General features: G+C 44.4%; 1 protein-coding gene across 1 annotated transcript in view; it reads left to right on the top strand.

Moving 5' to 3' along the window:
* Window positions 1-2,270: 2,270 nt before the first annotated feature.
* The window catches only part of MSRB1 (methionine sulfoxide reductase B1), a 164,965-nt gene continuing 151,270 nt past the window's right edge, over window positions 2,271-15,965 (top strand). Inside the window, exons 1-2 of the mRNA XM_069647295.1 lie at window positions 2,271-2,427; window positions 11,669-11,811. Coding sequence (XP_069503396.1) covers window positions 2,373-2,427; window positions 11,669-11,811 — 198 coding nt within the window. The 5' untranslated portion in view covers window positions 2,271-2,372. The remainder of the gene's footprint in view (window positions 2,428-11,668; window positions 11,812-15,965) is intronic.

Below are 15,965 nucleotides of genomic sequence, written 5' to 3'. Positions count from 1 at the left end.
GCCCCGAGTACATGAGGCAGACGGGGCACTTGCCCCTGTTGTCCTTGAACAACGGTGGAAGGAGTGTAATTTTGCCACGCAGCGATTCTGCAAGTAAAAATCCAAATCCAAATCCAGTGACATGCTCTTCTCAGGTACTTGGCGTGCAAGGCTTCTGGCTCCTTACCTGCTGGGCTCATGTTTAGTGAAGAGTTACCACGCACCTAACAAAATTAGCAAATGCTGCTTACTTGAGAAGGCTGCCTCATTTTCACCTCAGCCTTGGTTAGGCAGGCTGGTGTGGGACAGGGCAAAGCTGTTTGTGGGCTGCATGGGAGAAGCAGGGAATCATAAAGCAGAATGCTACAATGACAGCTCAGCATGTTAGGCGACTGTTGCTGAGATGGTATATGTTTAGGCCTGCCTATAAATGCTGTGGCTTTTTTCCCAATTCCTCTACTAAACCTGCAAAATGTATTGTTTCGACCTCGGGATGGAAATGGCCCCCTTGCTTCGTTGAGCGTGGTCATTTTTGCCCCTGTATAGAAAATCAAAATTTGGTTCTGTCCACGCTAGTGAAAATCAAAAGTTGGCACCCATACTCTCAAGTTTCCCATGACCATGCGTAGGGCTCACGTCGTGGGTACATGTGGGTGGACGGAGTCCCCCCACCTTTTTCAGAGTGCACCTTGATATGCTAATTATTGGTGATGCAACATTCAATTGGTATAGATGCCTGCCCAATTGAACTCATTATGTGATAAATACAATGCATTGGCTAAAAGGGACCCTATATTAATATTTCTAGGTTACCTAGGCGTAGGGTGACACTTGACACACCCAGAGAAATTCTCTTTAAGGACTACCACTTTTGTGATACCCTTAGTGATCCGCAGTCGGCACCCACGACAGGTATGAATATGAAAGATCAGGGAATACGAATCATGAACAAATTTGAATATAAGATTGTAGCTAACCAAAATTATTGCTGTTGTTTGCTTATATTCAACAGAGCGTTCAATTTATGAAAAAGTCAATTTGATTCATATGAAATTCTGCTCCTGAGGAAGGGATATCAGATCCCGAAACACGTTAAGCTTTTACACAAACTCCTTTTCCTTCAAAAAACCTACTTTCTTTTTTGAAAAAATTTCTTGATACAGTACTGTCAATTCTGATGATTTTCTATATATGAAATGCTATACTGTACAATATGAATATAATATTGTTGACTGGTATTAACACTACAGATTCACAAGTTTTTAAGTAAACACTGAAAAAGTGAGACGGAAAGTTTATTCTGTTTAAGCAAAATATATGTGGGCCTTCCACTGTATTCTAAATTTGTTTTGCCATATGATCAATATACCTTTATGAATTTTGTTTGTCTTTTGACATAAACCTAGAGTGTGCATGTGGCACGCGTGTTCCACAGACCGTGGACACCGTTCTCTTTTGTTCCATGTTGATGAGTCCACCCACTTTTTTTTTTTAGGACTTGACCCCTGAGGTCCATGCGTGAGAAGGCTATCCAGTCTTGGTTTTGCTTGAATTCTGGGACTTCTTGTCTTCCTAAATGCCAAGGGTGGAAGAAAAACCTACAAGGCCCAGAATCCAAAGGGAAAACACAACTGGGCGGCAGTCTGCATAGCCACAGGTGGGTGGCCCCAGCTTAGCTATAACATACATGCCAACCCTCCCGATTTAGGCGGGAGACTCCCGACTTTTAATATAAAAAAGTATCTATTTTTCATGTTCTCCCGCCTGTAATCATTCTAGCCCCAATGTATTCCTACGAGGAAATTTACATCTCCCGATTTCCCTAACAAAATCTCCCTACCAGGTGCGTCGGAATGTTGGCATGTATGCTATAAAATCAGATCACTCCCCGCCAACCACCTTGTCTATCACAGCCAGAGCTGAGCTCTCGCCCAAAAACAAAGCCCCCTAAAAAGGTTTTGACCGCATTAGCAACTCAAAAGCAGTAAGGTCTGGGAAGAGAAAGTGGGTGAGGGAGTAATGTCTTCTCCTAAAATAACAAAAACACACAATACAGTAGTTACATCCGAGGAAATCGTAACTGCCCCGCAAATATGTACGTAACAGACAAGCTGCCTGTCCTTGGTATTCTCACATTAGAAGAGAAAATCCCATTTTATATCTACATTACAACAGTGGGTCGTGGGCAGGAGTGCTCAATCTTTCAAGATGGCCGCCACAGTGACAACACGCGCGAAGGTGTACTGTTGGTCCTTTCTCAGTTTCAGTGACGGACCTGGCACGCTTTTACTTAGAGATGTCATCTAACAAAACTGCTGGTAGTAGTAGCACGCAGTGTCAGTGACAATTTATCTGCGGCAGGAACTCGGACGAGCACAGAGTGGTGCCTTACAATGTCTTTCTGCTTTTTCAACGGCGGGGAAAAATTCAAGAATCATTTCAAGCCAGGTAATAAAGAGTTGGAATTCAGACTTGCGAATTAGACTCCGATCATTAAGGCTCACGCTTTCGTAATGTGCGTGGAGATCCATGATAAGCGGGTGCGATATTTGGGGAGACTATTACCGAAGTACTTCTAGTCCCGTGGGACGTTGCCACTTATCTCTTCCGCCTCTAAAATTGCCCAATTTAGGTCATGCTTCAGTTTATGGTAGTATACCAAATGTTACGCTATGTTTCGTCTCAGCCGGGTGAGATCTTAGTCGCAGAAAGTTACCTTGGTGACATGTCATGTTTCCCGTAGACTGTCCATAGCCTTAGCATGCGTTTATATGCAGTTGTTGTGTAACCCGGCGGGAAGTGGAGGCAATTCATTGGGGAGGATGGGATGATTGCATACATTTCCCTTTGCTGCTTCAAGGCGACTTATGTAAGCGCTGAGGATTCGCGTTTCTCATTGATACTGTTTAGCCGATCGTACGGTTCACAATGTTCTTTATACAAGTGCTGGCTAGCTAAAGTGTCACATAATGAGGTAATTGTATATTTAATATCTATCTAGTTTCATAATTTGGAAGTGCTTTATTTTGCTTCACTTGTCATTTTTAACCAATTAACTGTTTATCTGTTAAATTGCTGGAGAAGAGTCGTTTATGTATTGAATTGTATTTTACATATTTCAATTAGAAAACTAGCCATACGCATTCCATACACGAGAGCTTAAGGATGCGGAATGGCTTATACATTTCCCTGAACACTTATTTTGTATTTTTCTGGTTGAAAATATGAGAAATATGTTTTATTTATGGAGGATTGGAGATTATGTGTGGTTTTACAAGCATTTAGAATGCACGTTTTTTTGTGAGGAAATGGAGGAGGATGTTAAATGTGTATCGCTGTCATTGTATGTTTCTAAGAGGAATGTTGACATAATTGAAATCCAGGGTCTCAATACCTGTTCTATGCTATGCTTTGTTTGATGAGACCACTGACCTAGCTAGTTCATATTTTGGGGATTTGGGATGTTTAAAGGCTCTTACAAATAATTGGTGGCAGAGTTTGCATTGGGGACAGTTGCATCTTTTTTAACGTATGGTTGTTATATCTGCTGAATTGCACATGCTTCTCATGCGAAAATGGATACAGATTTCTTGTTGTGTGTTGATGTGCAGCTATTGTACCTGGCCCTGTACATAATACGTTGTCTGGGAGAACATGAAAATCTCTTTCTCTCTGCACCACCAAGAAAGTTATGATGGGTTTAAAAAGGTTTGAAAAAAACCCTTTATCTGAAATGTGAAAGTAGAAAAGTCCATTTGAGCCAAGTCCCACAACGCCACCTAGTAGCACGCGCTGGATGTTTGCCTCCTGTTCTGAGACACAACTGCAAACCCCTCCCCTGGTTGTGAGAGAGAACAGCCCCTCCCGCCCGTGCGCGCTTGAGAGAGAACAGCCCCTCCCGCCCGTGCGCGCTTGAGAGAGAACAGCCCCTCCCGCCCGTGCGCGCTTGAGAGAGAACAGCCCCTCCCGCTCGTGCGCGCTTGAGAGAGAACAGCCCCTCCCGCTCGTGCGCGCTTGAGAGAGAACAGCCCCTCCCGCTCGTGCGCGCTTGAGAGAGAACAGCCCCTCCCGCTCGTGCGCGCTTGAGAGAGAACAGCCCCTCCCGCTCGTGCGCGCTTGAGAGAGAACAGCCCCTCCCGCTCGTGCGCGCGTGAGAGAGAGCGGCCCCTCCCTGTGCGTGAGAGAGAGCGGCCCCTCCCTGTGCGTGAGAGAGAGCGGCCCCTCCCTGTGCGTGCGTGAACGCCCCCTCCCCCGTGCATGCGCGCAAGAGAGAACGCCCCCTCCCCCCCGTGCATGCGCGCAAGAGAGAACGGCCCCTCCCCGTGCATGCGCGCGTGAGAGAGAACGGCCCCTCTGCCTGTGCGTGCGAGAAAACGGCCCCTCCCCCCCGTGTGTGTGTGTGTGTGTGTGTGTGTGTGTGTGTGAGAGAGAGAACGGCCCCTCCCCCTGTGTATGCGTGCGAGAGAGAGAACGGCCCCTCCCCCTGTGTGCGAGAACGGCCCCTCCCCCTGTGTATGCGCGCGCGCGAGAGAGAATGGCCCCTCCCCCTCCATGCATGAGAGAGAATGGCCCCTCTGCCCGTGCGTGCGAGAAAACGGCACCTCTCCCCGTGCGCAAAAACGGCCCCTCCCCCTGTGCGCGCACGAGAGAGAAAATGGCCCCTCCCCCCTTTGGGCACGAGGGAGAAAATGGCCCCTCCCCCCGTGTGCGCGAGAGAGAATGGCCCCTCCCCCCGTGTGCGCGAGAGTGAACGGCCCCTCCCCCGTGCACATGAGAGAGAATGGCCCGTGCGAGAGAGAACACGGCCCCTCCCCCCGTGCGCGCGAGAGAGAACACGGCCCCTCCGCCCGTGCGCGCGCGAGAGAGAGAGAACACGGCCCCTCCCCCCGTGCGCGCGCGAGAGAACGGCCCCTCCCCCCGTGCGCGCGCGAGAGAGAACACGGCCCCTCCCCCCGTGCGCACACGCGAGAAAATGGCCCCCTCCCCCGTGCATACGCGCACGAGAAATAACGGCCCCTCCCCCCGTGCGCGCGTGTGAGAAAAAACGGCCCCTCCCCCCGTGCACGCGCGCGTGAGAGAGAAAACGGCCCCTCCCGCCATGCGCGCGAGAGAGAAAACGGCCCCCCCCATGCGCGCGCGAGAGAGAAAACGGCCCCTTCCCCCGTGCGCGCACGCGAGAAAATGGCCCCTACCCCGTGTGTGTGAGAAAATGGCCCCCCTTAACCCCCCCCCCCCCGTGCTCACGCGCGAGAGAACGGCCCCCCCTTAACCCCCCCCTGCTCACGCGCGTGAGAGAGAACGGCCCCCCCCGTGCGAAAGAACGGCCCCTCTCCCCCCCATGCTCACGTGTGAGAGAGAACTACCCCTCCCCCCGTGCTCATGCGTGAGAGAACTGCCCCTCTCCCTCCCGTGCGCTAGAGAGAGAACTGCCCCCCCTGTGCGCGCAAGAGAACTCCCCCCGTGCCCGCCCGCATCCGCACAAGAGATAACTGCCCCCCCCCGTGCACGATAAAGCTGTCTCAAAAATTGGGAGACAGGTTACAAAAGAACTAGCGACTAGTTTAAAAAAAACTTATGACCAGCAAGAAGAGCTTATTGAGTTTTCAATGAAGAAAATACAAGAAGAAAGGGTACCCACTATTGATGTGAATGAGAATGAGAGACATATTGTGAAGAGGAAAGAATGGAGACAAATCAGTGGTGTGAGAAAATAGGGAATGGATGAGCGTCTTGATAAATTGCCCCATTGTTCATTACAATTGTAAGAATAGATCATGTGGGGGGGGGGATCCTCTTTCTCATTTGAAGGGGCATGTATGTTGACATTAAGGACAAAAAAGTAGATTCGATGGAGGAAGCCTGCAATGAGAGTGATGGAAGGTGGCCAAGTGATCCTTCTTCCACATATTATATCAACTAAGAGCTTCCCGAGAGGTGCACTTTCAGAGGCCATAGTAGAAGCCCAAAAAAGGTGTTGCTCTAGTAGAAGGAAGGAGGGATTCAAAAAGGCAAAGTCATATAGGAATATTTTCCCAAAAATCAATCTAAAAATAAATTGAGGTTGGAATATGTGGCAATGGATGCTGGTAACTTTCCATTAAATTGCCAAAATGTCCTTACTATATTTGCAGAAATCCCGGAATTAAGAGCCATAACGAGCCGGCATATTGATTGTGTGGATTTTATGTACGATGACAGAGTGGACTCAGTATTAATAGATATCGTATCGGGCATTATCTTAACCCTAATTTTGAGTCAAGTTGACTGTTTAGAGGAGCTAGATGTCCAAATTACTGAGGATAGAAAATGGTATCGGAAGAAAGTGGGAAGGAAAAAAATTGCCACCAGCTAGCTTCAAAGATCCCTATCCCTATTCCCTCAGAAATGACAGTCCACATGGATAAACATTGGGATAGAGAAAGAAAGACCATCCCCACCTCTCAGAAATTGGAAAATAGAGATGGAAGAGGATTGGTCATGGGTGTCAATGGCAATAAATAATAAAGCTCCAACATCGGGGCTATGACAACAGTATAGGTCCTAGTTGTTTAACTTAGTGAGTTGTAACTCAAAAGGCAATAGCAATGTATTTAATAACCCAGCCCTTGGCAGTTCACTTAAAAAATATATTATAATTGTAATACAAGAATCTTGGTTGATTAATTGCCCGGGGCTGGATGGGTATTGTGTGTGTTTTCAGGCTGCAGAAAAAGGGAGGAGAGAAAGGCCCTCTGGTGGCCTATTAATTACAATCAAATCAGAGGCCTCAAATAAAGACATTTCTGAAGGCTCGATCCAGAAGGGCACTTGTTTTGCCAGAAGTGAAATTAAAGTTGGACAAATCAGTAATACATGTCTGATTATTAATATTTATTGGCATGAGGGTATTTGTGTTCTAAAGGACTTTCTGGATAAACTGAAGGAGTTTATATACATGTGGCAAGAATCTAATAGGATTGGTTTTATTATTGTTACATGTGATCTTAACTCCACATGTATAGAATTGGAATGTTTGGAGAAAGAGGAGGAGATAATTATGGAATGTGTTATAAACAAGACAATCAAGAAAGGAATGGAATGGAGCTATATTTTTAATTCTCTGGATTTTAGAATGTTAAATCTGGGGTGGATGTCACACTAAATCAGAAAACATGGAGCAGTTGTCATAATCAGCAAACTTGGACTATGTTTGTGTGGATTACGGGTTGTTTGAATTTAGTAAAAGTTGTACAATTGTGGAAACGTTACTGAGTGACCATAACATGTTGACTGCTGTTTTTGACTTGCCACTGGCTAATAGGTTTAATATGCCAAGAGACCACTTAATAGTTAACCATCGTAAGGATAGACTCTCCAGCACACAAATTATTGATTTTAATGGTGAACTTGATAAGGCTTGGAACCCAAGCTGCTATGATTGTAAACTTCATACTTTCTGCGAGGCGACCTTGCATTCCTACCTAGATGATATATTCCAAAGAATGGGGGCAAAATGTAAAAGCACAGATAATATAAGATCTCAGGCAGGTAAACATATTCACCAATATAGTGTATATTAGTTGAACGTAAACTAACTTTAAGAACAACCATTTGTAAGATAAAGGGAAGGAATATTGACTGTAAAGATAAAAAGAAGCTGATATTTGAGGAAAAGAAGAAATATAAACATTGGCTTCGGAACCATCGAAGTATAATGTATTGGTAGGATACAGAAAGTATGCTGATGTTGCTGGGCCAGAAAAACACAGCAAACTTTTGGCAGACCCTGAATGGAGTTAACGGATCTCAAGCAGTTATCCAGTCAGCAGAACACTATATTAGAGGGACCTTGGATTACCCATTTTGAGTCAATTTATAAAAAAAGCTCAGGCATTAATTATACGTTGCCTTGATTTAGTATTAATAGCCATGATATTACCAGCATTATGAATTATGAAACGATTGAATGAGGCATCAAAAGAGCTAGCTCATCTATAGCACCAGGTCCAAATGGCTTAAGTAATAACATTTTTAAGCTAGCACCAGATTTATGGACTAACATTCTGGTCATATTTTTTTCTCATCTTTTAGCAACTGACTGCATACCTAGCTCTTGGCACAGCTCTTATGTTTTTTCCTATACATAAGAAAGGTGATTGTCTAGATCTATCTAACTATAGGTCTTTGATACTGATGGATGCAGATAAAAAAAATTTACATCAGTATTATTACAACATCTAGAGTCCTGGGTCACTGAATGTGGTAGATTGGTGGGCTTTAGAAGGGGACAGAGCACGACTATGAATGGGTTTATGCTCAGTATGTTGCAACATATGGCATGGTCTAGGAAATATGAATATGTATTTATTGCATCAATAGATTTGACTGTTGCTTTTGATTCAGTTAACCGTAGTTTACTTTGGCCCAAACTTGAGAAATGGGGCATTCCCCATGGGATTCTAAAATGGTTGGTGAAACTGCATAGTGAGACAAATATTAGAATCAGACTGAATGGTAAAGGCATGTTGTCAAAAGAAATTGCTAGAGATACAGTGTTGCCCGCTGGCTCCATGTCTTTTTAATCTGTACCTTTCTGACTTGGAAGAGGAAATCATTACTGCCACCTTTGCATCACCTAGAATAGGAAAACAGAAATACTGTTCAATGTCGTATGCAGATTACATTATGTAATTTGACTGTGCAGAACATGGCCTCCAGGGTTTGTTAAATGCCTTTTCCCTGAATAAAGAGTAGAATTTGCTTTGTATTAATACAACCAAGGCGAAGATTATTGGTTCTAAGAGTAATCAGAAGTCTGTTGGATATTTGCGGCAGTTGGAACAAGAAAGGATAATGAGCACTGACAGACTGATATATCTGGGCTTTCCTATTTTTTGTAAACCAGCGAAGTGTCAACATATGGAGTACATGAGAGTAAAAGCAGAAGGTTTGAGCACACAAATTAATGCCATATATAAAAAAAATGGCAGATTTTGTGAAAATGTGAACACAGTCGAATCTTTGAAACACCTCATGGTTGATTGTCCAGAATTGAATTTGAAGAGAATTGTTATATTTTAGACATTTATTTTATAATTCAGCTTGTGTAGATGCATTGTGGGTCCATATATCAAATGGTCATTCGAATTCTGTGATTTATGCAGTTTTACATTATGTGAAATGTTTAGATTTGGTTAATGATGACTTAATATTTTTTGACATTATTAATGATTTTTTGTCATATTTCTTAATATTTTGTATAGGTCTGTGAATTGATGATTGCTATTTAAAATTTTTGGTCTATCCCTACAAGTGGCCAACTGTACCTCATAATCTCATCTCTCATTCTTAGATGTTAGCAGGACTCTTTGGCCATGCTACCCAATTAGGAACAGTCATGCTTCAAGCCCCCAGTTTAACTTTAGATTAAGGATGGCATTGCTATTTTGTCAAGGAAGGAAGACACACTCTCAACTTCCAGTGCATTGCTGATCTCTAGTCACTGCAAGCCCCTTTCCAGTGTTCTTATGTCAAGTTGTTCACAGACAGTTTGATCAGGGAATCCTACAGGAATAACCAAACCTTTTCCAGCATCTTGCCTGATTTTGGGTTCCAAAGTAGCTTGAAATCTGATGCACATAAAAGACATTGGCAGCCTTCATTTATCAACATACTTCAGTCTCTGTACTTTCTCTAAGAAGTGGTGTAGCTTAACCTCTGTGAAATAATACAGTGCTATATAGTCATTTAGAAGTAATGCAGGAGTATAGTTGAGAAAGACTTCTCGGGTTGCTTGTCATCCTGTGTAGGTAGGTGGAGTCCCGGGCAACTTGCAATGACATGGTGAGCTGTGTAGGAAGATCAACCAATGATCTGTGTGACACAAGAAGATTGTGGTTTAGCAAAGTGTGTTTACTTTGTAGTATGTCAGGAAAAGATTTGGACCAATCACCTATAGGAACTAGGGAAGGCTCTAAAAATGATAAGGGAGTTCCTAATAAAAACAGTGTCAGGGATGAAACAACACAAGTCCTTTGCCTCCTCGTTATCCCTAAGCAGCCAATAAAACCCAAAAGATCCCCACCTTGGCTAACGGAAGAGTCCACAAATCCTGTTCTGAAATGTCCAGTCCTATTCTAACCGTGACAGACAGAAAACATCTCCTGCCAAGGCTTTTGCAGGGTTACTCACAGCTTGGACCCTCCTTCGGTCTTTCTGATTTCATGATGCTCCTCCAGACCTATCCCAGTTGTCTACATTCTCAGACTTCGTCAGCCTCTTGCCTTCCAGCTTGTACTTTGCATCCTTTGGTACTTTGCAATATCAGGTGGGTCTCCTTAAATCCTCTTGATCGGCAGCATTCACAACATGTCCCTCCAGGACCTCCGATTTCTCAGTATCTACTTGTTTCGCTTTTAGGTCTCATAGAGTTCTGCTTCCTCGGCATTCAATTTACCAGGTCTTCCCCAGACTTCTGGTCTCTTAGCATTCAGGCATTTTCTAACCCCATGGCAGCCTTCACATCCTTGTTTCAGCATCCGAATTTCTCCTGCAAAGTGGCTACCTTGTACCAATTCGTGGCCTACCTGTCTCCATAAGGAGCGGCAAAAAGCACATTGTTCTGTTCCCAGTCTGTTGCTACATCTCCTGGGATTATCCAGCCTCTTATAGTGCTTTGTATGTATCTGTGCCGGCCTTTGGGAGTGGCTGAGGCCGCTTGGATGTGGTGCCAGTTATTGGGATTGGACTGTTTCCCTCTTTCGCCTCACTTGCCTCTTAAATTTAGAACTAGCAACTTGATGTCAGGATTGCTTAAAGTGTTTCCCCGTGGCCTGTAGCAGTGTAAAAGTCTCATTTGCATTTGGGAATTGAACTGATGGCTTTTTCGATGGTTGTGTCATACTGAGGCTTAGCAGGGAGTGGCGTTCAAGCAGTTGAACCATCCCAGTTCCTTGCGGCTCACCACCCTCACACAAAACAATGGGGAGTTCCTTCAACTCACCACGGCTATCAATTGGCATAGCTCAGAATATCTGTAAGAGGTAGTGCAACTGAAACGCCCAAAAAGGGAACTACTCACTAGCCATAGAAATTAGCTTTAAATTGCGCACATTTTGAGTTTGTCCCCTCAAGGTTTGAGACATGGAACTTTATGCCACCAGTCCCAAAAGCAATAGTTGGTACCACGAGTTTTAAACACTGCTTAAAAAGAGCATGTGCCCCCCGAAATCGTTCCTTTATTGAAACATCAATATATATTTTTCAGGGCTCAAAATGTGCATTCGTCACTAGCCATTGGCTAGGGATAATTGACTCTTTGTAAGTAAGAAGTTATGAGCTGTGTGTATGTGTAGATTTGAGCGGGTGTGCGACTAGTTATGGCTGACTAGTAGCTTGGAACTTGAAATGTGTACCCCTTTGAGACAATTCCTTGATTTGTATATGACGCTCTCTTTATGTTTTGTGCTGTAATGTAACGATCAGATCAAGATTTGAGGAAGGCTGAGCATTTTCCCACTTTTTAGGTGGTAACGCCACATTTTGGTAATTTCGGATTAAAAAAAGGCCACTGCTCTTCAGAAGAGCAGAGATCTGAGGCCTACATAGCAGCAAAGAGGTGTGGCACTTGATCGCGCCTCTGTTGTGTTAAAACTTACAATGTAAATACATATCATACACCTAATACATATCTCTGTTATTTCCACTCCAGGTATTTACGTGTGTGCCAAATGTGGCTATGAGCTTTTTTCCAGCCGCTGCAAATATGAACACTCGTCTCCTTGGCCTACCTTTACAGAGACCATTCACGAGGACAGTTTGTCAAAGATTAAAGAGGAACGAGCGGCATATAAGGTACTGGACTCTGCGTAGGGCGTTGTTTCATAGTTTTTAGAGTTTACTTGTGAAAGTCAAATTCTGTTGCCAACATCTGGTGGGGTTTACTCAATCGTTTTCAAAAGTATGGCATCGAAAGGCGTTACCTGCTGAGCTGTACAATGTTACTCTTGTAAAAGTGTGTTTTGAAACCTGTGACAGTCTCTACTTTTTCCTTCCTCTCCCCGTAGCATTTGCATAATAAGCGGTCTTGGCCAATATCCCTCTCGCTGCTCCTTGTAAGCATTAGCTAGAAGATCAAAGAGGCTGAAAAAGAATACACTGTTTGCTCGGAACTTTAGAGAGGAAGTGGGTCAGTTAGAAGGCTAACGTAATCTGATTAAACAAAAAAAAAAGACATGTTGTCTAGGGAGGATGTAGGACTATAAGTGATCTTTGAACTGGACACGAATGAGGATTTTTCCAGAGGGGACTCAACCCGACATGTCCTAGCAGCATTGTTGAACGAATGGTGGTGGTAGCTCCAGATGCAGCAACGATTGCGCAAGTGAAAGTGGCTGTCGCCCCGAACAAGTCTGTGTTTTCCCTGGAACGTTCAGTGGTGAATACTCCGAGCGCAGCTGGCCTCCTTCTGGACACTGCAGCCACTGCTCCAAACGTTGTGGTCGTTCACAAGTGCTTTATGAAGGTTAAGTAACTGGTAGACTGCATTTGATTTATTTTCAATTTTTAGAAAGTGCAAACCACACAGGAAGATCCGTTCACGTGTTAGAAAAATATATATTTTCGGCACAAATATAAAATGTTACAATATTAGAAGTGTATTGTTGTGCCGTTCATAGGCGTAAAGATGGAATTACCCTCACTCCACTGTCGTTTCGACTGTCCGCTTTCATTTCATTGCTGTACTCCAGACCAGAACCGCCTGACAGTTGTAGCTTCTGGACCAGGTGTTGGGTGCCACTACATGAACTGCTTTTTATGTGAGGCAGGCCACCATGAACTGGGTGCCAGCAGGCAGGATAGCCAGTGAAGTTGGCAAACCACTGTGGTAATATGGTTAAACCTTCTGGTACCCATCACCAACCTGGCTGCAAAATGCAACACTGCCCTTATAGATGCAGCAATAGTGTTGCCAAGATTGCCTTCTTGCAATCTGAGCAAAATCAAATGTGTAATTTCGGAATTGTTCCAAAGTCAGATGCAAGAGTTGGGATCTTGCATGACCCTTAAGGGGGGGGAGGAGAGAGAAGAGAGAAGAGAGAAGAGAGGAGAGAGGAGAGAGGAGAGAGGAGAGAGGAGAGAGGAGAGAGGAGAGAGGAGAGAGGGGAGAGGGGAGAGGGGAGAGGGGAGAGGGGAGAGGGGAGAGGGGAGAGGGGAGAGGGGAAGATATCCCTAGCCCACCAAGGAAAGTTGGGGGGATTTCAAGTCCCTCCAACATGGGACCTGTCTTAGGGGTACCAGGAGCCCGTACCCTGAAGATGAACATTTGCCAACCAAGGGCACCATTGTTGCACCACAGCAGGCCTCTGCGGACAAAGTTGGCAAGGTTTAGGCCGCTACTTATGACTTTTTGTTTCTTCAACACACCACGGGTGAGCAAGACAGGTCCAGATTGGCCACTGTAGAGGGAGGAAGGGCGAGAAATAACGACAGGAAGTTTTGAGTGATCCGGGTGGGGTCAGAGGAGGAGGAGGTGGAGTGATCCGGGTGGGGTCAGAGGAGGAGGAGGTGGAAGACCAAGAAACCAGCAGGAGGCAGGAAAGAGCAGCAGAGTGTATAGGCGATTTCTGGAAAAGGTGAGGTAATAGTTAGTGAGCGAAAGTGGTACTGCTTTGTGATTGTGCATGAGTGTTGTTAGAGGAGTTAGTGTCAGGAGTAAATGTGATGTTTATGGTGTCTGAGTAATAGTATTTTGGAGGGAAAAATCGAAGTGTGGAGGCGGGAGGAGTAGTGTGGAGGCGGGAGGAGTAGTGTGGAGGCGGGAGGAACAATGGAGTGGTGGGGAGGAGGCAGTAGATGTAAGTCAGGAGAGAATTTTAACATCAGGAAGAAGGTAGCATGGTCAAAGGGTGGAAGTGAATGAGAGACATCAGAGGAACAGGAAGCAGATAGAGGAGAGGTGGATGGAGTTGAGGGAAGAGAGTAGATGAAAACACTGAGAGGAAGAGGAGAGACTGAGCTTTGCACAGGAAAGACTGAATCCCACAAGGTGCTTCTATGGCACAATTCCCTAGAACACTTAGGACTGGATAGAGTAGCGACAGTTAGGAAGTCCCTGAGAGAATACAGTTATAGAAAGCAACATGCCTTTAGGACTTCAGAATAAGTACAAGGCAGACTTTAGACGGTAAACGTCAATCTTCTGTATCTACTAAAGTTGGATTAGGGATGCCTGGGGTAGTGAGAATGTGCTATAAAAGGCGAGAGAGGTAGGTTCATATGCAGATGATGTTGTTCTGGTGATACATATTTGTGAGGAGGTGACAAAGGTCTGAAAATGGTAGCACTTAAGTGCCTCGGTTACATGCCTTCCTGCACTGTCCTTGCATTATTATAATATTACATATTACAGATTTTGGTTTCAGTCAATGAGTTGGTAGCCCATAAAGGATTCCTTAGAAATGCATCAGTTTCTTTTCCCACTTACTCAGGCACTACCAGCTTGAAAGGCTTTTAAACCTTTTTCTATTTTTTTCAATGCAGGTATATTGCTAACATGACTTGTATAATGAAGTGTACATTCCTCTAGCATCTCTTTCAGATTCGGTTGTTCTAATCCCTACTTCAAAAGATGGGGAAGGTTAATGTCTTAACAATGTCCTTCACGAACAACTACAATGCCCTGTTATTTCTTCCAGGTCTTTTGATCTGGTTATATTCCTCTTCTCTTCTTCTTCAACCTTAGATGGTTCTGTGCCTTCCAAGGTACTAACTGAGAAATACATTGCCCCGATTGAATTGTTTAGAGTCTGTTTCTAAAAGACCAAAACTCACAACTTGCCTTTCTTTCTTTGTTGAAATGGGTCCCCGAAAATTCTATTTTACTTTGGTACAGGAGAAAAGTTCCCCTACCATTTCATATCTAAGGAATCCTAACAATTGACTTAATATGGTTGTCAGAAAAATTCAATAGGACAAACGTTAACTCCTGCCCCAAGAGAGTGTAGTGTAGTATCTACTGGCAGGAGTCATCAGGCAGTAAACGGGAACCACTCCAGAGCCAGGTAACTATGAAACAAAAGCTTGCTTTAATGTTTCAAGTAAAGAAAGGAAGTTAAGTAAGGAGAGCAGGTTATATGCATCTTCAACCTAGGGCTTAGGTCACAACATATAGGCTGTGTGTTTAATCCTGAGCTCTTTGGAGTATATAACTCCGGGGGAAAATCAACCTGCAGGTCCAAGGAACTTATTATTTTATCTCTCCATGATATTTGACAATCATACAGACAGAAAAGCTGATAATCATTTCCTTCTAACGATTATCTAATAGGGGAGGATGGCCTGTGAGTGCACAGTTCAGAAGGTTAGTCCTTCATGAACTTTTGGGCTGAAGAACTGATCCTTCCCTTCATCATTTGGGTTGTGCATAATCGGTTTGTAATTTTGATTTGTACCTACCTCTTCATTATAGGAACATACCGATTGAATGGGTGGATCAACTTTCTGACAATTTATGCAATCAGATACCAAAGTCCTGATATATGTTTCCATCCCAAAACAAAAGAACCTCTCTCTTACAAAAGATTTCAGTTTCCTAAGGCTGCTATGATCTTGTGTAAGACTGCACTTTTCGCAAGACTATCTTTTTATGACTTTCAGGAATCACCAATTGAAATTGTATTTTATTTTCTGGAGTGGGCTCTCCCTGAGACAGAAATCCTTCCTTCTCAAAACAATGCTTCTCGTATCTCAAAACCCTCCTTTTCTGAAACTACTTGGGAAAGCAGTTTTACTAGAAGAGGGTCATGTCTTTGTGCCATTACGTAGTCGGGAGGGGTGGGGGGGGGGTCGACGGTTGCCTCTCCAAGAACTTCACGTTCCGATCCCGAGAGGAGGGAGTCGATTATAACTTCCTGTTCCTCCATAGAGCTCTCCTTTCCAATCCCTTTTATCTCCACTATTCTGGGAAGCGTGGCTCTCTCAATTACCACTTGAGCGATATTATGGCC

This window comes from Ambystoma mexicanum, chromosome 2q, assembly GCF_040938575.1.
Source record: "Ambystoma mexicanum isolate Mex_15411 chromosome 2q, UKY_AmexF1_1, whole genome shotgun sequence".
NCBI lineage: Eukaryota > Metazoa > Chordata > Amphibia > Caudata > Ambystomatidae > Ambystoma > Ambystoma mexicanum.
The sequence above is the reverse complement of the archived record's forward strand: the minus strand, read 5'-3'. Positions and strand labels throughout refer to the sequence as shown.